Source organism: Mytilus trossulus, chromosome 6 (assembly GCF_036588685.1).
Source record: "Mytilus trossulus isolate FHL-02 chromosome 6, PNRI_Mtr1.1.1.hap1, whole genome shotgun sequence".
Lineage (NCBI taxonomy): Eukaryota > Metazoa > Mollusca > Bivalvia > Mytilida > Mytilidae > Mytilus > Mytilus trossulus.
Window position 1 is genome coordinate 38,121,673 of NC_086378.1, and position 20,380 is coordinate 38,142,052.

Genomic DNA, 20,380 nt, shown 5'->3' on the forward strand with positions numbered 1-20,380 from the left:
TACTAAGTTTTCACTTAATTGGACTTCAACTTCATCAAAAACTACCATAACCAAATACTTTTACCTGAACCAGGACAGAGAGATGAATGGACGCACAGACTGAAAACATAATGTCCCTCTACTATCATACGTGGGGCATAGAAGTATATTCTTGTTTTGCACAGACCACAATTTACAACACTTTCTAATTATAAACAACAAATCAAATGTTATTTTAATTTTAATATATGATAGTGATGATTTAAAATATGATGCTCTGATTTTCATGTTTGATCTAAACCTTGTTGTCTAGCTTTAAACCTTGACATTCTTACTGGTTTGTCTTGTACGATTCCTACATTAATGTCACTGGAGGATTTCATTTGAGTTGACCGCTCAACAACAGAATCTGAAAATGCCTGGAAAAGAAAAAATAAATAGTATAAAATAATTCTTATGTCCTCATGGTGACAACCTCTATTAAAGATAGAGATATAAGAAACTTGTACTAATTTTATAACCAATTATACATCCAGTTCATTTTTCATATCAAGAATAAAATTGTCTACGTAGTATGACACTTATTTTGGACATCAAAACGCCAAACATTATATACTGCATGAAAATTGCTTGAAAATTGAATATTCTTGTAAATTTTGAAAAACTTTACAATATTGCAGATTCGTTGACACTGGTGCCTGTTCTGAGCTATGAGTCAGCTGAATGTCAAGTTGTCAAAAAATAACCATAATCACTTGAAAAATATTTTCTTGACCAATGTTTCAAATTTGGAGCATTTAAAAAAACTTACAACAGGAGCAGGGACAGGCACTTCATCTTTACTATCATTGGGCATCAACCTGACACTTTTCTTTGTCTGATGTTTCTCCCCATCATCCTTTAGAATAGACCTTGGTCCTGATGTAGGATAGAACTGGGAGTATATGTCTGCTGGAGATTTGATATCAGTCTCATTTATCTCCATGTCATCATCATCATCTGTACTATCTTCTCGAGAAGCAGTCTAAAATAGAAAAGTAATATATTGTATGATCCTAATTAATACCAAACAAATATCCAAAGCTGCTTCTTTTGATGATTGTGTTGTAGTATTTATGAGGACTCCATTGTTACTTGACACAATACAATAATACAGCCCGAAATTTCATCATAATCTGTCCATATAAACCCTCAGAAAAATAGCAATTTACTTAAGTTTTCAGCTGTGTGAACATGCAATACATTGTACATATTAAAAACAAAAATTATTCATTTGGAATAACAAATACCAAGACTTTCTTACATTTCAATGCCATAGGTGCTGTGCAGCAGTGTATTACTTCAGGATGATCAAAGCTATCTTAAATCAAAAAGTTTGTGTAAAGTCTGTAATTTGAGAATATTTGGTCCAACAACATGATCCATCACAGGTAAATGATCAGATATATAATGTTATTTTAAGAATTAGTGTTAGATATCAGCCAAGAGACTGTCTTGATATAGATTAGTTGTCAAGTTTCCAAATATCAAAAAAGAAAGTCTGAAGTAAAAGTATATCATTCCTCCAAAGAAGACTGTTTATTTACCTTTTTTGTTGCGGTATGTGAAAATTTGATTATTTTTGTCACAGATCCAGGTTCACTTCCCTCGTCATCTGATTCTGCACTTTCTGATGATGATTCCTGAGCCTCTGCGTCATCGATGTCAGCATCTCCAGAATCTGATCCACTTCCAGTGTCAATACTGAGAATGCTATCATCACTATCATAACTTTTGTGTAGTAGTATTTCATCACTTGTAACCCTATGAAGAAATAATAACACGGTAACTTTTTGAAGTTCAGCTTATTAGTTGGTTATAAATTATATACATATATTTTTCATAACCTATCAATTAAGGTAACAGGGACAATAACAACATTGTTAAAATCACGAAAATGATTTCAACTTAACACTGAAATTTTCATTTATATCATGGTGGTTGTAAAGTTTTACGTAAACACATGTGCTTGTACATTCATGACAGGTTTTCTAATTCAATGAACTTTTAATTAGAAATAACAAGTCAAATCTTCAAGCATTACAAAAAAAGTGTTGACAACTGATCATTTAAGTGAACTCTTTAAGTCAACGGACTATAACTTTGCACAAAAACATTTGACCTGAACAAAATTCGAATTTGAGCTGTAATTTGTCACGGTTAAACTATCATACTATATACCAGTTAAAGTTATATTTTTTAATGAAAATTGTTAGATATAATGACCTTTTTAAAATTCACAAAACAAACCAAAGCTTTATAAACTAATCGTCTGGTTGTCAATTATTAGTCGATGTAACTTGAGTTAATTTTTTCAGGGAATGATAAAATAATGGCAATAATCTGAGTTGTTTAAGAAAAGGTGAGTAATTTTATAAATAAATAAATAAATAAAGATTCTGTAATTTTACTTGTGCATTTCTCTTTTCTCTGATTCAATTCTCTCTAATTCATCTAGTCTATCCCATAATTCTTTATCTGTCATAGTCTTGCCTATTTCTGATGATTCATCTGCCTTTTTTTTAACATTTTTTTTGTAATCCTTGACATTTTTCTTGTGTTGTGCTGTTGATATACATAAATAAAATTATGTGAGCAAACACTAAGAGATAAGATATGGCATTCAGAAACATCACTCAAAAAGAAGCTACAATGTATATGGACCAATTGATGCTTACAGAAAAACACCAGATTAGTTGAGGAGGCTGGTATTCAAATGTAAATGCAAAAGATGAAAAGAAAAGTCAAAACCCTGTTTCAAATGTCTTTATGCAGAAAAAGTAACCCCATCTTGTCACTGTACAATGTATTTATTTCTAAAACAATGTTTAAATCTATAGGAAAAATAATATAAAATCAAAGTGTATCAGTTGTAGTAAATATTTTTTTCAGGTGTTTTTTTTCTTTCTCGAAGTGAAAAATCATTACCATTATCTATATTTGTTTTATGTTTCAATTTGAGCATTAACAGATTAAAAGTTTTCATGGAATTTCTTACCTAACAGTTAGGTAAGAAATTCCATGAAAACTTTAACTTTTAAATGATACCAAAGAAAGTTTTTATTACAAATCTAGGATAAGAAATTTTCACACAAAACACTGAAATCCATCTCCTTCAATTTGAATTGCATTTCATGAATTCTTTGAGGTATTAATCAACGAACAATTATTTTTCAAATTGACCTAAGTTATCATAGAACCAACAACCTGATTAAAAACTTTCTTTGACTAAAAGATTATCTCCCCATTAAAAATGACTTATCCAATTAACAACATTTATTTACAGATTAAAATGGTGTTACATAGAAGCATGCATTATCATTGTAACCACAGCAATTATCAAATTATCTCTTAATTAATTCACACAGGTGCTTTTAAAATATGTTCAATTACAGGTATAAAATTGTCACACTGTTTACACTTGTACTGTAAATATTTGGAAAGGGAAAAATCAGATTTTTACATAAATTGTCAAAACAATCTGACATTTACAAATAGTATGACTTACAAACAAACAAATAAAGTTAAAAGGTATTACAGATCAATATATAAATAAAACTAATGGAATTATATGGATTGCATAAATATATACCTTTAATAGTATGTCTTTGTTCAAATATTGTTAAATATTACCAAAATTAATACTTTAAACGTCATGGTCACACTTTTGGTCAATTATGACAACAATTTAAGAGTAGCAGATGGGTCTCAATTATATTTACTTAGTCTTAACTACCATTGGTTTATACCTATGACATTATTCAATTGTTGAGAAAAATTCTATAAATATAGATCAGAGAAAATACTACTGTATATAAATATTGTATATTTTGCTACTGAAATAATGTCAGTTGCTCAGCATTCACTATACTATTTCTATCAAAATTTACATATGAAAATACTGTAAATTCAGAAATTATTGCACTGTTTTTATTATTGCAAAACATCTGACAGGGTTATAATTGCAATAATCTAAATTACATTTTGATTTTTTTTAAATGAATTAAACAGGATTGTTCTGAATTTCCCCAAAAAGGATAAAATCACAATAATAAATGCATGCAATAATTTCTGAATCTAAAGTAGTTAATGTATGGCCATGTGAACAATGCTAACTGGAAATTACTAAACCAAACAGTGGTCTTTTGAGGATAGTGTCATAAGCAGTCATACCATATCTAATTATTTTCATATTCTAAACTCGTAAAATTTTACAATAATACAATTTGCACACAAGACAGAAACTGTAGTAGTACATATTTAGGGATAAGCACAAGCATGCAACCTAAGATTAGTTCTGCTTTTGTTTACACATAAAGAAATATATGCATTAGACTTATATACAACAAATTCACCTTTCCATTTTTGTTCTTTTTCTTCATTGTATTCCTCAACTATATCAAATGTATCTGTTTCCTGCAAGACAAAACTCATTAGTTAAAAGACACATCTTCCCTGCTGATAATACAAGATCCATCTAACTTTTTGTAAACTGTTTCTAATGTGTCCATCTTTTACATGCTTGTTTATAAGTAAATAGGCCACAGGAAGACATGTCACCTTACGTGACACATCATTCTTACTCCAAGCCAACCAGTCTTTGCTCCTTAATGCAACATGATAAGCGGAGAAGCAGTAAAAAACAATTTAAAACTCTTTGATTTGACTAAGCCAAGGTTGGAACCTACAACCAACAGCACTTGAGGCAAACACCCTACCAAGAGACCTCAGGGGCAATAAAAAAAAACATAGACTTAGCCTTCTTTCATTTCCTAAATTCATCATGTAGGAATTATTTTCAAATATAATATTTAGTTTTGTTTTCTTAGAGTCAAAATTTATGATATAGAGTTCCATTACATCCAAAAAAATTTAAAGAAAATATCAAAATACTGTAAAACTTCAAAGTTAAAATACCTTTGAAAATTGTCCTTTGACAGCATCAAGTCTTGGTTGAAGTAAATCCTTCTGTTTATGTAAGTTTTCTATCTGCTTATGAATTGCTTGAATGAAATATATAATAAGAAGGATCTGGTTATTACAAGCATTTACATAAAATTATTTTATAGACAAAAGGATGTACAATGTATGTTTAACTTTTATAACATAAGCATAATAAGTATGAATTTAATCTAACAGCTTCAAATTTTCTATTACTGTTTTTCTCTTTCAGCCAAAGTGATGTAAATACAGATTTTGGTTTATAATCTTTGCATATGTTTTTTCCCAATGTCAAATTTATTTGGTTCAAATTGGTCTTATTTCTATTAGAAGGGAGACTACTCTTCTTCCTTTTTAACCAAAGCAAACTGTCCAATGAAATGCTCGAATGTATAAATACATAAGAATTTTCAAATACCTGACAAATGATAAAACAGTGAACTTTTATTTCCCTATAATTATTACAAAAATTAAGTATCGTTTTTAGGTCATATTAAACATACTTTAGTCATCTAAATCTATCAAACTTATTTCGGACAAAATCTCACTCTTATGTTTAGAGACACAATCTTATTTCACTATTTATTCTCTACGTGTTTCAAAAATTGAGAATTATAAACAATTATTTTTTGTGTGTGGTAGAGTTACTGTCTAATTGATCTATATATAAAGAATAATTTTATTCATGTTATAATAGTATTACTACATTCATACATTTTTAATCTCTATTCACCCCACTTACATAATGATATGCAAAGAGAGATAACTCTAAATCAAATCAACTTTTGTGTTTAAAACATCAATATAAAATTTTACTAAATTATCATCAATGTCTCATTGAAGTATACATAGAAGGATCTTTTATTCCTGTAATGGTATAACCAAATTCTTACATTTCTGCATCTCCATTAACTGCACTTACATAATGATGTGGGATAATAATGAACCATGTAAAAAGCGATAACTCTATATAAAATCAAGTTTTGTTTAAAAACATCAAATATAAAATTTAACTACTGTGGATTCATTTATTTTCGTGGGTATCAATTTTCGTGGATTGCTGAAAACTTGCATATTCGTGGATATTTGATTTCCTGGTTTTGGTAATCTCTGTATATAAAGCCTACTGAAAATATTATATTCATTGAACATTTGAATTCGTGGTTCACTTGTACCCACGAAACCCACGAAAATTGGTATCCAACGAATAAAAATGAATCCACAGTAAATTATAATTGGTGTCTCATTACTTAAAACAGAAGGAATTTTTATTCATATTATAGTATAACCACATTCATAACTTTTTTTATAATCTCCTTCTTCTGCACTAACATAATGATATGGTTAATGTACAAAGAGAAATCAATTAAAAAAAAATTAAAAAATAATGAAATCAATATTCAATTTTCTAAATTGTAATTGGTGTCTCGTTGAAGTATATGCAGAATTATTAGTTATTCATAAGATAGTATAACCATATTCATACATTATGTATCTCCTGTCACCACACTAACATAATGAGGAAAATTAACCATGTAAAGAGGGATAACTCTATTTCAAATCAATGCTTATTTTTAACCTGGCATCTATATCATTTGTTTCTAAATTATGATAGCGGTCTCATTGACTTTAAGAATGATCTTTTATTCATGTAAGAGTATAACCACTAAATTATGACTGGTGTCTCATTGAAGTGTACACAGAAGGATCTTTTATTCATGTATTAGTATCACCTCATTCACACATTTTTGCACCTCATACACCGCACTAACAAGATATGGACAATGTACAAAGAGAGATAACTCTTATTCAAATAACTATTTTTATAACATCAATATTCAATTTTGCTAATTTATAATTGCTGTCTTGTTGAAGTATACACACACGGATCTTTTATTCAGATATAATAGAATAACTACATTAATACATTTTTGTTACTCTATTTTACATAATCATTAATGAAATGGATAATGTACAGTATAAGGAGAGATAACTCAAATTCAAATATTTTTTTTTGTAACTTTAATAGATTTATCTATGATTGCTGTCTCATTGACAGATCTTTTATTCATTAAAAATATAACTTCATTCATACAACTTTATTTGAAATGAGTTTGATTCACATTTCTGGGAAAGAAAGGAATTCATTCAATATAACCATTAAACTCAACCTTCATTAATGATTAAATGGAATTCAATTTATTCACATAATGTTTAAAAATATTCAATATCTTCAGGAGTTGCAAATAAGTTTATGTCTACAAATGTACATATTCAAATGTATCTTCGTAAATACATGTAACTTGTTTAAGCTGTGTAAGTAGGAAAAAATTAAACTAGAGGCTCCAAAGAGCCTGTGTCGCTCACCGTGGTCTATGTGAATATTAAACAAAGGAAGCAGATGGATTCATGACAAAATTGTGTTTTGGTGATGGTGATGTGTTTGTAAATCTTACTTTACTAGTCTTGCTGCTTACATTTATCTCTATCTATAATGAACTTGGCCCAGTAGTTTCAGTGGAAAATATTAATAAAAATTTACAAATTTTATGAAAATTGTTAAAAATTGACTATAAAGGACAATAACTCCTTAGGGGGTCAATTGACAATTTCGGTCATGTTGACTTATTTGTAAATCTTACTTTGCTGAACATAATTGCTCTTTACAGTTTATCTCTATCTATAATAAAATTTAAGATAATAACCAAAAACAGCAAAATTTCCTTAAAATTACCGATTCAGGGGCAGCAACCCAACAATGGGTTGTCAGATTCATCTGAAAATTTTAGGGCAGATAGATCTTGATCTGATTAATAATTTTACCCCCGTGTTGGATTTGCTCTAAATGCTTTGGTTTTTGAGTTATAAGCCAAAAACTGCATTTTACCCCTATGTTCTATTTTTAGCTGTGGCAGCCATCTTGATTTGATAGTCGGGTCACCAGACACATTTTTAAAACAAGGTACCCCAAAGATGATGATTGCCAAGTCTGGATTAATTTGGCCCAGTAGTTTCAGAGGAGAAGATTTTTGTAAAAGATAACTAAGATTTACGAAAAATGGTTAAAAATTGACTATAAAGGGCAATAACTCCTAAACGGGTCAACTGACCATTTCGGTCATGTTGACTTATTTGTAAATCCTACTTTAATTAACATTATTGCTGTTTACAGTTTATCTCTATCTATAATAATATTCAAGATAATAACCAAAAACTGCAAAATTTCCACAAAATTACCAATTCAGGGGTAGCAACCCAACAACGGGTTGACCGATTCATCTGAAAATTTCAGGGCAGATAGATCTTGACCTGATAAACATTTTTACTCCTGTCAGATTTCCTCTAAATGCCTTGGTTTTTGAGTTATAAGCCAAAAACTGCAGTTTACCCCTATGTTCTATTTTTAGCCGTGGCGGCCATCTTGGTTGGTTGACCGGGTCACGCCACACATTTTTTAAACTAGATACCCCAATGATGATTGTGGCCAAGTTTGGTTCAATTTGGCCCAGTAGTTTCAGAGGAGAAGATTTTTGTAAAAGATAACTAAGATTTACGAAAAATGGTTAAAAATTGACTATAAAGGGCAATAACTCCTAAACGGGTCAACTGACCATTTCTGTCATGTTGACTTATTTGTAAATCCTACTTTACTAAACATTATTGCTGTTTACAGTTTATCTCTATCTATAATAATATTCAAGATAATAACCAAAAACTGCAAAATTTCCACAAAATTACCAATTCAGGGGCAGCAACCCAACAACGGGTTGACCGATTCATCTGAAAATTTCAGGGCAGATAGATCTTGACCTGATATACATTTTTACCCCATGTCAGATTTCCTCTAAATGCTTTGGTTTTTGAGTTATAAGCCAAAAACTGCATTTTACCCCTATGTTCTATTTTTAGCCGTGGCGGCCATCTTGGTTGGTTGACCGGGTCACGCCACACATTTTTTAAACTAGATACCCCAATGATGATTGTGGCCAAGTTTGGTTCAATTTGGCCCAGTAGTTTCAGAGGAGAAGATTTTTCTAAAAGTTAACGACGACGGACGACGGACGACGGACGCAAAGTGATGGGAAAAGCTCACTTGGCCCTTCGGGCCAGGTGAGCTAAAAAACAAGAAATTAAAAAAAAATCTGCAAGAGCACAATAATCCTTTGAAAGCAAGTCAGTGCAATTCAACTTACATTTGGCTCTTCTGTCAATAATTCCACATGCTTGCTTTGCTGATCTTTCAACAAACCAGTTTTCACCAAGAAGGACAAGAATTTCATTGGTATGGACTAACTTTCCAGGCATGAAAGCCAGAGGACCAAATGGAACCTGTAATCAATAAAAGTTGGAAATAAAACAAAATAGCAGTGCTACTCTGCTTAAATTGATTGATACACTTTAATCATGCCATGTTATCCAAGTTTTTTGTCATAGTGTAGTACTGTATATACTTTCTGATTTAAATTAAATAATTTGCAATGGTAAATTAAGCAGTAACCAGATGCTCCACAGGGCGCAGCTTTATACGACCGCACAGGTTGAACCCTGAACAGTTGGGGCAAGTATGGACACAATATTTAAGCTGGATTCAGCTCTAAATTTGGATTGTGATTAAATAGTTGACACAGCATAGGTTTCTGACACAGAATGAATGTGGTCTAATGAACTTTAAAAAAATAAATTGCCTTTGAGCAATTCACTATGCTGTTGAATATTAATCCTCTCAAAAAAATGTTTGAAGAAATTTTCTTTTTATTTATGAAATCTGAAATGAAAAAAAATGACCCCTCCCAATTTTTTTTTCACATCCCCCTTTCCCTTATTTCAAAACTGATCTCAATTCAAATTTCTAATGAAGTTTGCAACAATAACTACTCATTTAAATACATCATAAAATATTAAAATGTAAAAAAGTGCTTGTTATCACTGACAATGACTGAATGGTAAAGATTGTTTTAATCTATCAGTTGGTAGTAAAAGTGAATATACATTGTATATAGTATAAAACAATAATTTAAGTTGATTCAACTACTATTCTGGACAAAGAAAGATAACTCCAATTGAAATCCAATTGGAATTTCTTGCTATTGCACAATATTGTGCAATTAGATATTTCTTGCTATTGTGCAATACTGTGCAATTGAAAATATTTGCTATTGCACAATATTGTGCAATTGAAGATTTCTTGCTATTGCACAATACTGTGCAATTGAAGATTTCTTGCTAATGCTGAATTTATAACTGTGCAATTGAAAATTTCTTGCTATTGCACAATACTTTATATAATTATTTTGGATCCTGATTTAGACCAACTTAAAAACTAGGCCCATAATCAAAAATCTAAGTACATATTTAGATTCAGCATATCAAAGAGGCCCAAGAATTCAATTTTTGTTAAAATCAAACTTAGTTTAATTTTGGACCCTTTGAACTTTGATGTAGACCAATTTTAAAACGGGACCAAAAATTAAGAATCTGCATACACAGTTAGATTTGTCATATCAAAGAACCCCAATTATTCAATTTTTGATGAAATCAAACAAAGTTTAATTTTGGACCCCGATTTGGGCCAACTTGAAAACTGGGCAAATAGTAAAAAATCTAAGTACATTTTTAGATTAAGCATATCACAGAACCCCGAGGATTCAATTTTTGTTAAAATCAAACTAAGTTTAAGTTTGGACGCTTTGGACCTTAATGTAGACCAATTTGAAAGTGGGACCAAAAATTAAGAATCTACATACAACAGTTAGATTCAGCATATCAAAGAACCCTAATTATTCAATTTTTGATGAAATCAAACAAAGTATAAATTTGGACTCTTTGGGCCCTTTTTTCCTAAACTGTTGGGACCAAAACTCCCAAAATCAATACCAACCTTCCTTTTATGGTCATAAAGCTTATGTTTAAATTTCATAGATTTCTATTTATAAATACTAAAGTTATGGTGCGAAAACTAAGAAAAATGCTTATTTGGGTCACTTTTTGGCCCCTAATTCCTAAACTGTTGGGACCTAAACTCCCAAAATCAATACCAACCTTCCTTTTGTGGTCATAAACCTTATGTTTAAATTTCATAGATTTCTATTTATAAATACTAAAGTTATGGTGCGAAAACCAAGAAAAATGCTTATTTGGGTCATTTTTTGGCCCCTAATTCCTAAACTGTTGGGACCTTAACTCCCAAAATCAATACCAACCTTCCTTTTGTGGTCATAAACATTGTTTTTAAATTTCAATAATTTCTATTTACTTAAACTAAAGTTATTGTGCGAAAACCAAGAATAATGCTTATTTGGACCCTTTTTTGGCCCCTAATTCCTAAGCTGTTTGAACCAAAACTCCCAAAATCAATCCCAACCTTTCTTTTGTGGTCATAAACCTTGTGTCAACATTTCATAGATTTCTATTAACTTAAACTAAAGTTATAGTGCGAAAACCAAGAAAATGCTTATTTGGGCCCTTTTTGGCCCCTTTTTCCTAAAATGTTGGGACCAAAACTCCCAAAATCAATCCCAACCTTCCTTTTGTGGTCATAAACCTTGTGTTAAAATTTCATAGATTTCTATTCACTTTTACTAAAGTAAGAGTGCGAAAACTAAAAGTATTCGGACGACGACGACGACGACGACGCCAACGTGATAGCAATATACGACGATTTTTAAAAAAAATTTTGCGGTCCTATAAAAACCAACTGTCTAATCTATATTAAAAAAACTGAAACCAGAAACATTTATGAATCATCAACAAACTAAAGCCACTGAACTTGGCTTTTAATAATACTTTTGTGTTGATTTGACCTGTATGTTTACACATGAAACCATTAGATAAATATTAGAAGATGACAGTGAAAAATGAACACATATGTCAGAGGTTTGTACCAGATTATGTTGAAACCACTTCTTATCAATTTAAAACATTCATTTTCCATGGTTAATTTTAATCATTATCTGTACTGTAAAATTTTAGAAGAAATGTATACACTGAAAGTCCTGATCATAACCTGAAAAAAATCCTCTGAATTAACCAGAGTGATTAGCATTGATTAATTTGAATCTTCTGACGATGTTATTACATCTTTATCTTGTTCACTTAAACTTCACTCTAGTTATAAAAATGAAACCAATGTGTCTTTTAAAAAGCGAATAATTCTTGATATAAACTAAACTGACCATAACATCATGAGTTACTTTGTCTGGTAATGTCTTCAGTCGAGTTTTTAATGCTTTGTAATCTGTTCTAAACTTCTCCCTGAAAAGATAATCACTGGTATTAAAGTTCACTTAGAATAGTAATGTATGTTAAAAGCAGCAAATAATTTTATTTTAATTACTGCTAATAAAGTTCCCTATGTATTATCATGTCAGTGAAAGTATAGGCAAACATGTCTACTTATCTAATATAATAGATATAGGAACATGAGGAAGATGTGGTATGAGTGCCAATAAGACAACTCTCCATCCAAGTAACAATTTATAAAAGTAAACCATTATAGGTCAGGTACAGCCTTCAACACGGAGCCTTGGCTCACATCGAACAGCAAGCTATAAAGGGTATCAAAAATCACTAATGTAAAACCATTCACTTAAAATGAATGTTTAAAAAGCAAGATTATCTTTGTAAGTTGGAAACTTATATGATATTCATGATGATAGAATCTTTGAACAACATGTAAACTTTCTTAAAAATTTGAAACTTTTAAAAGACTTTAGAAGTTTCATTTAACAACTTGTTAATGTCCCTGTTTGTAGTTGTGTTTTAAAGTTAGGGATTTCATGTTTCCACAAGTTAATTCAAACATTTCCAAATTCTTTCATAAATACAAAGACTCAGTCTTATCTTAAACTTGTTTTTTCTACATTGGCTAGAGGTATAGGGGGAGGGTTGAGATCTCAAAAAATATGTTTAACCCTGCCACAATTTTGCGCCTGTCCTAAGTCAGGAGACTCTGGCCTTTGTAAGTCTTGTATGATTTTTAATTAAGTTTCTTGTGTATATTTCAGAGTTTAGTATGACCATGATGACGTCCATTATCACTGAAATAGTATACATATTTTTTAGCGGCCACTCCGGCCAGCTGAAATACGCATCCGGATGCAGGAGTTTATCTCCCTCCATTGAAGACCCATTAGTGGCCATTGGCCGTTGTCTGCTCTATGGTCGGGTTGTTGTCGCTTTGACACATTCCCCATTTCCATTCTCAATTTTAAATATTGGAATAATGAGGAAGTTTGAGTATTTATCAAAAAACAGGATATTTGAAGTTTGTATTTTTACTGTCATAGTGTTTATAAAACTTGTAAAATTATATCTGATCAATGTAGACGAATCAATCCTGACCTCTGATTGAACTTATTCTTAAAGGTTATCAATTAAACACAGTAGTAAAATATTTAAATATTTTTATTTTTGCTAGTTCTGTTAACTTCTTTTGAAAAATTAAAACATGATTAAATATTTATTGCAACAAGTATAGAATAGAGAATGGAAACAGGGAATGTGTCAGAGTGTAAAAAAACAAAGAGCAGAAATCAAACCAAGGTCACCAATGAGTGTTCAATGCAATGAAAAAATCCTGCACCAAAGTCCTCTAAATAATGTATAATTAGTTCACTAAAATTGACTCCTTACTAGCCTTTAAAGCATACAAATGAACCAAAATTAAAAAACAAAACAACAGACTAGAGGTTTCTAGCTTAGGACATGCGCAAAAAATCAAAACCCTCCCCTCATACATTTAGCCAAGGTGGAATCAAAAATGATTTTGGGATGTATAAATAAACATCGGACTCGGACTTCTCTTGAACTGAATTTTAATGTGCGTATTGTTATTCTTTTACTTTTCTACATTGGCTAGAGGTATAGGGAGAGGGTTGAGATCTCATAAACATGTTTAACCCCGCCGCAATTTTGCGCCTGTCCCAAGTCAGGAGCCTCTGGCCTTTGTTAGTCTTGTATGATTTTAAATTTTAGTTTCTTGTGTATAGTTCGGAGTTTAGTATGACGTCCATTATCACTGTACTATTATGCATATTTTTAGGGGCCAGCTGAAGGACACCTACGGGTGCGGGAATTCTCGCTACATTGAAGACCCATTGGTTGCCTTCGGCTGTTATCTGCTCTATGGTCGGGTGGTTTTTGGTGATGGTGATGTGTTTGTAGATCTAACTTTACTGAACATTCTTGCTGAATTTACAAAATTTACAAAATTTATGAAAATTGTTAAAAATTTACCAAAAAGGGCAATAACTCCTGAAGGAGTCAATTGAACATTTTAATCATTTGACTTATTTGTAGGTCTTACTGCTGTACATTATTGCTATTTACAGTTTATCTCTATCAATAATAATATGCAAGATAATAACCAAAAACGGCAAAATTTCCCTAAAATTACCAATTCAGGGGCAGCAACCAAACAATGGGTTATCAGATTCATCTGAAAATTTCAGGGCAGATAAATCTTGACTTGATAAACAATTTAACCACATGTCAGATTTGCTCTAAATGCTCTAATTTCAGAGATATAAGCCAAAATCTACATTTACCCATATATTCTATTTTTAGCAGTGGAGGCCATCTTGGTTGGTTGGCCCCGTCACAGGACACATTTTTTAAACAAAGATACCCAAATGATGATTGTGGCCAAGTTTGGTTAAATTTGGCCCAGTAGTCTCAGAGGAGAAGATTTTTATAAAAGTTAACGACAACGGACGATGGACGCCAAGTAATAAAAAAGTACACTTGAAGGACCAGGTGAGCTAAAAAAGATGTGGTATGATTGAAATTGAGAAAACTCTTCACAAGAGACCAAAAGACACAGAAAATAAAAAACTATAGGTCAACACTCTGCCTTTTAACAATGAGCAAAGCCCATACTGTAAAGTCAGCTAGAAAAGGCCCTGAAATGACAAATGTAAAACATTTAGTATGTTTTTTATGTGGGCCTTTATGTTTTTTTACCAGATAGAGGGTATAGCCTGTATCCCTGCACTATATCAGTTCATCATCTTCATGATGATTGATCAGAGCTGATTAACAATTATACGAATTTAATTTGTTGGATGAGTCTTGCAAGGGGGTTTCATTGGGGGGTTTTGATCCCAGATCCCACTTAGTGTTTTGTCAGATTCCTGTATCCCACTTACACATGTACACTATGTGCAGGGGTGGATCCAGCCATTTTAAAAAGTGGGGGGTTCCCAACCCAGGACAAAGGGGGTGTTGAGAATATAATGCAAATGTTAACGAGATGTTTCCCGTATTTACGTCTTATGTTTATGACGTTACTTTGTATGGGGCCTTCGATATAGATTTTGAGCATAAAATTTAAAAGTAACACAATGCAAAGTATCGACTTTAAGTCGTTTATTACAATACATTTTGGTGCTGTGACCCCATGGAAAGTAAACTGAAAGTGATGAGAGCAGGCCATAAAAGTGCTGTGATAAGATTTTCGAGCAAAACGGAAGAAGAGCAGGATTTGGAGATTGAATAAAGTACAGAACTATTAGAAACAATTCGCAAAAACAGAAGATTATTAGTGCTTTGAATGAAGAAATTCTTAATTTAAGAAAGGATGAGGATGTTGAGGATAAAATTCTACAGACAGATGAGTATAAATTCTTTCTGAATACTAAAATTAGACACATACCTAAAAAATACTCAAATTCACCAACTTCCAATATTACCACCTTGCCTTATAAAACAACGGCAAATATGAGCATAGTTCAGTAGAAAACACATATAGCTCTGTTCAACAACAAATGTACCATGTTTCGCCCAACGTTACGCAAAATCTCCAACTTCTGAAACTCACTGTACCTACATAAATAGGAGAAACACTCATGTGGCAAACTTTTAGGAAATCATTTGATTCATCTGTACACTATAATCTCACAGACGTACAGAATTTCACATATTTGAAATCGCAACTTAATAATGAAGCTGTTCGATGCTTTGATGGACTACCGCTCACAAAGTTTAATTATACGGAAGCTATAAAATTGTAAAAGAAGGTTTTGGTCAGCCACATAAAATCACAAATGCCTACATGCAAGCCCTGTTAGACCTTCCCGCACCACAATACAATCTTATCAGCCTCCATAATTATTATGGAAAACAAGAAGCATATCTAAGAGGTCTAGAATCGTTAGGCAGATCGGGAGATTCATATGGCGCACTGCTTCTCCCAATTATCTTAAATAAGCTACCCTCAGCTGTAAGAAAAAACTTAGCCAGGGAAAACAGAACCGATAATTGGGAATTAAAAGGATTAAGGCACAGGATATTGAAAGAAATCACAATTTAAGAAGCTGGAGTGAAACACACCGATGTAATAATTGACACCTTACAATCAACAGCATCATTTTTTACTATCGCCAATAATAGAGATTACACACACATACAAGATAGATTTGAAACCAATGAAGTTAATGAAAATTTACTGTCTATAGCATCATTTTTGACAAGCACTGATAAGAGAGATAACCCGCGAATAACAGATAGATTAAATATGGAGCATAAAAGTAACACAAAGCAATGTATCAAGTTTTAGTCGTTTATTACAATACAGGGAGGGGTTCCAACTATATGCCCCCATTCAAATGCATTGATCGTCCCCCCAAAAAAGGGGTTCCAACCCCCTCGAATCCTCCCCCTGGATCCGCCAGTCCACTGATGTGCATAAGCAATTCTCTTTTTTTGTAATTTCCTGTGTCCTGCTACACTTCATTTCTGTTTTCTTGGCACAATAATTTGACTTTGACTTTCAATATATTTTTTCAACCGCTCACTCCACATGGGAGGATGTGAGTATGCCCCCAAAAGCACAAATGAAGTTTATGAAAATCGGCGAACAATCCAAACTATAGCAATAAGTTATATTTTTTTCTGTTATTTGCACTACATATACTTTTATACCATTTGGGTAGTGCTCCACATTTTTTTTTTTTTTTTTATTAATTATGGATACAAGAAGGTGATGCTTGCTGCTAGGTTTATGTGAGTCATTGAATTTAAAAAGCTTATTACCACTGATTAATATTTGCATTTGTTTCTTCTAATGCTATTTCCTGTTCTTGTTTCAACCGATCTAAATTTTGGGGATTCATTTTTAATTTATTTTTTTTGCTTTCGTCTTTAGTAGCTTACACCATTGAAAAATTTTCCGCGAAAAAGTAAAACCCGAAACATTTTCGGATTTTTCCCGACATGAAATTTGACATTTTATTTTATTTTTACTATCAAATATGACAGCACATAAAAGCATGTCTTTCATGTACACACTTGGAGCTAGATTTTTTTTGTTTAAGGGTTAGTAAAGGTTATATTTGTATTATTAAAAACTTCCCGTAGTAATGCTTTACTTCCGGTTAGCCGCTTACGCTAACGAAAATTAAGAGGTGAAAAATGATTGAAGCCCCATAATATTTTTCTTTTAATAACCCTTCTGTGTCCAATGTAAGTCTACAATGGGCGATATTAGAAGAGGAACAGCAGCTGGGCGCAGAAGTTCTTCGTCAGACAACATGACTTTTCGGCGTCTTTCAAGAATGGACAGTCGATCATTGTCTGGGATTTACTCTTATATCCCAACTCATGCTGCAGTGAACATTAACGCAGAAGCCCAAGAAGAAGATCTTAGAAAGTTAAACATCCATTATTCAACATGTATGTGAAATACTAACTCAATAATAGTCACTGCTGAACATAACAAACTCATGACAACAGACGTCTTGTTATTTTTTATTTTTTTTGTACCTGGATTTCTTGGTATCAAGTTCGTTTGCGCCCAATACACTTTCGCACCCTACACATTCGCACCCAAGGTCCTTTCGCACTCTACAAGTTCATGCTCAATTTTAATTTAAATTCCATTTGAATAATTAGAAAATCATGAATGTTAATGTTGTTACAAATTGCTTTGGTGTAAATAAAACATTCAAGACTTTAAATGAAAAACACAAAAGATTAACAGCTTGGTCCTTTTGATATGAAGCAATAAAATATAGCAATACACTATTATAACCAAAACATGATAAAATTTATTCAACACACAAAAAAACCGTAGTCAGAATCTCACTTTATTTTGAAACAAGTCAATGAAACAAAGTTATAGCAATACAATAACCAAAACATGATTAAGAGTTATTCAACTCAAAATAAAACGTTGACAGAATCCCACTTTATTAAGAAAGGATTAATTTTTTGTTTAACAATTCACTATCCATAACATGATTAAGATTTATTCAACACAAAAAAATAATGCTGTCTCACTTTATTTTGAGATAATGACAGCAAATATAAGAATGCATGCACTTGCCAAAACTTGATTACAAAGCTATAGTTATTAAACACAAAACCAATTAAAATTGGGCATGAACATGTAGGGTGCAAAAATGAAAGGGGGCGAACATGAGTGGTTGTGAACCTGAATGGGCGCGAATGAACCCAGATTCAGATTTCTTCGCCACCAGTCAAGTGCTCTGAATTAGTAAACACAATAATAGTCACTGCTGAACATAACAAACTTATGACGACAGATGACTTAATTAGTAAACACAATAATAGTCATTGCTGAATATAACAAACTCATGAGGACAGACATCTTAATAAGTAAACACAATAATAGTCACTGCTGAACATAACAAACTCATGACGACAGACGTCTTAATAAGTAAACACAATAATAGTCACTGCTGAACATAACAAACTCATGACGGCAGACATCTTAATTAGTAAACACAATAATAGTCACTGCTGATTTCTTCGCCACCAGTCAAGTGCTCTTAAGGTGGTACCCAACACTTTAACTAAAATTAATTTGGCTTGTTTAATTTTTGTAAAATTTTGACAAAGTATTTACTTTGACCCTTTGACAAAAATATAAAAATTTCAAAATATTTGAACCAACCGTTTTATTAGAAAATATACACTGGTTATATAGCAGATTGACAAACACTAATTTTGATCATTGAGAAGCTTAATATTCCGTTAACAACACAAGGTAATTAAAACATTTAGCTGATTTTACAGAGTTATCTCCCTGTAGTGTTAGGTACCACCTTAATTAGCGACAAGAATTAGAATTAAGCATCAAGAAGACAAAATAAGAATGTTTATATTCTATTTTTAAAATAATAATGTTAAAGATTATTTATTGTTTTATAAACTGAGCCAAAAATTTATGTAGACCATATGATGAAAAATTTCTCCAGCTTTTTTTTAGTTATAATCTGGAGCTCTGTCTCCATTTTTCAGATTTCTCCCTAGCCCTGTTATTCATGCTACTCCATAGTTTTGTTATTCAAATCACAGTTGGTACATGGTTGTGATATGATCTTCAGATTGCAAGTAATTCCGCTTAAATCATTGCTAGGGGTTGTCTTTAACTTTCAGTTTAACATATTAAAAATATTGAGGCAGTGTAAAGCAAACACCGATCAATCATATTAAATATTGCAGGAGAAGTACATGTTGGTACTCATACAGACTGATTCATATAAGTTCTCTTTTTAGTAAAGCGTCAGATACTATGTTACCAGAGCAGTACTTTAGGAATGTTTCCCAGCATTGGTAATGACCAAAAGCCATCCAATATAGCAAGAGTCAGAGAAAGTATCTATTGTGCTACTGCAGCTTGGGCACTTTCACAGGCATACAGGTAAAAAAAGTGTACACTTTCATATGATTAAAATTATACATTGCTATAGAGAATTTATAAGAGCTCAGAAATTAAAAATTCAATATTGAATTAAAAAAATGAAGCAAAGTTCTGTTTAGTGTAAAATAAAATGTGTTAATAAAAAAAACATGTTTTTTTGTCCTCAATCATAAGGTTTTCTTGAAACTGTTTAGATCTTAAATTTGATGTTACTTAATAGTTATTTTTTTTAATTTTCTTTAGATTTAAGCAAATGCGATTCACAATTTGTTTACATGCCTTTTTGTTCTTCATGTGAAACTAATGAACTGTTAAAGTCAACATGATCATGTAAAGAATTTTGAAATTTGAATAATAGTTTTTGTCGAGCCTGCAACTTTTGTTGCAGAAAGCTCGACATAGGGATAGTGATCTGGCGGCGGCTACGGCTGCTGCGGCGTAAGCTAACTTCTTAAAAGCTTTATATTTTAGAAGCTGGAAGACCTGTATGCTTCATACTTTGTATATAGATGCCTCATGTTACGAAGTTTCCGTCAGTCACATGTCCAATGTCCTTGACCTCATTTTCATGGTTCAGTGACCACTTGAAAAAAAAGTTCCGATTTTTTGTAATGTTGAATTCTCTCTTATTATAAGTAATAGGATTACTATATTTGGTATGTGGGTACCTTGCAAGGTCCTCATGCCCGTCAGACAGTTTTCACTTGACCTCGACCTCATTTCATGGATCAGTGAACAAGGTTAAGTTTTGGTGGTCAA

At 31.8% G+C, this 20,380-nt stretch overlaps 2 protein-coding genes across 2 annotated transcripts in view; one reads left to right on the forward strand and one right to left on the reverse strand.

Moving 5' to 3' along the window:
- Positions 1–209: 209 nt before the first annotated feature.
- LOC134721292 (unconventional prefoldin RPB5 interactor-like) lies at positions 210–17,138 on the reverse strand. The gene is made up of 9 exons (XM_063584175.1): positions 16,990–17,138; positions 12,132–12,210; positions 9,153–9,288; positions 4,936–5,021; positions 4,374–4,434; positions 2,430–2,583; positions 1,566–1,782; positions 791–1,003; positions 210–398 (listed from the first exon to the last, which is right to left on the reverse strand). Exons 1-9 carry the CDS (start codon positions 17,067–17,069, stop codon positions 264–266), a joined length of 1,161 nt encoding a protein of 386 aa, XP_063440245.1. The 5' UTR covers positions 17,070–17,138; the 3' UTR covers positions 210–263.
- Positions 17,139–17,340: 202 nt separating this feature from the next.
- LOC134721293 (phosphorylase b kinase regulatory subunit beta-like) overlaps positions 17,341–20,380 on the forward strand; it is a 31,128-nt gene continuing 28,088 nt past the window's right edge. Inside the window, exons 1-2 of the mRNA XM_063584176.1 lie at positions 17,341–17,628; positions 19,477–19,621. Of these exons, the coding sequence (XP_063440246.1) occupies positions 17,430–17,628; positions 19,477–19,621 (344 nt within the window). The 5' untranslated portion in view covers positions 17,341–17,429. The remainder of the gene's footprint in view (positions 17,629–19,476; positions 19,622–20,380) is intronic.

Excerpts from the sequence above, each read along its gene's own strand:
- LOC134721292 (XM_063584175.1), bottom strand. The coding sequence starts at position 17,069 with ATGAATCCCCAAAATTTAGATCGGTTGAAACAAGAACAGGAAATAGCA. Across the intron at positions 5,022-9,152 it reads TATTGACAGAAGAGCCAAAT|CAATTCATAAGCAGATAGAA; the intron begins GTAAGTTGAATT and ends ATTTCATTCAAG. Across the intron at positions 399-790 it reads TGCCTGTCCCTGCTCCTGTT|GCATTTTCAGATTCTGTTGT; the intron begins GTAAGTTTTTTT and ends TTTCTTTTCCAG.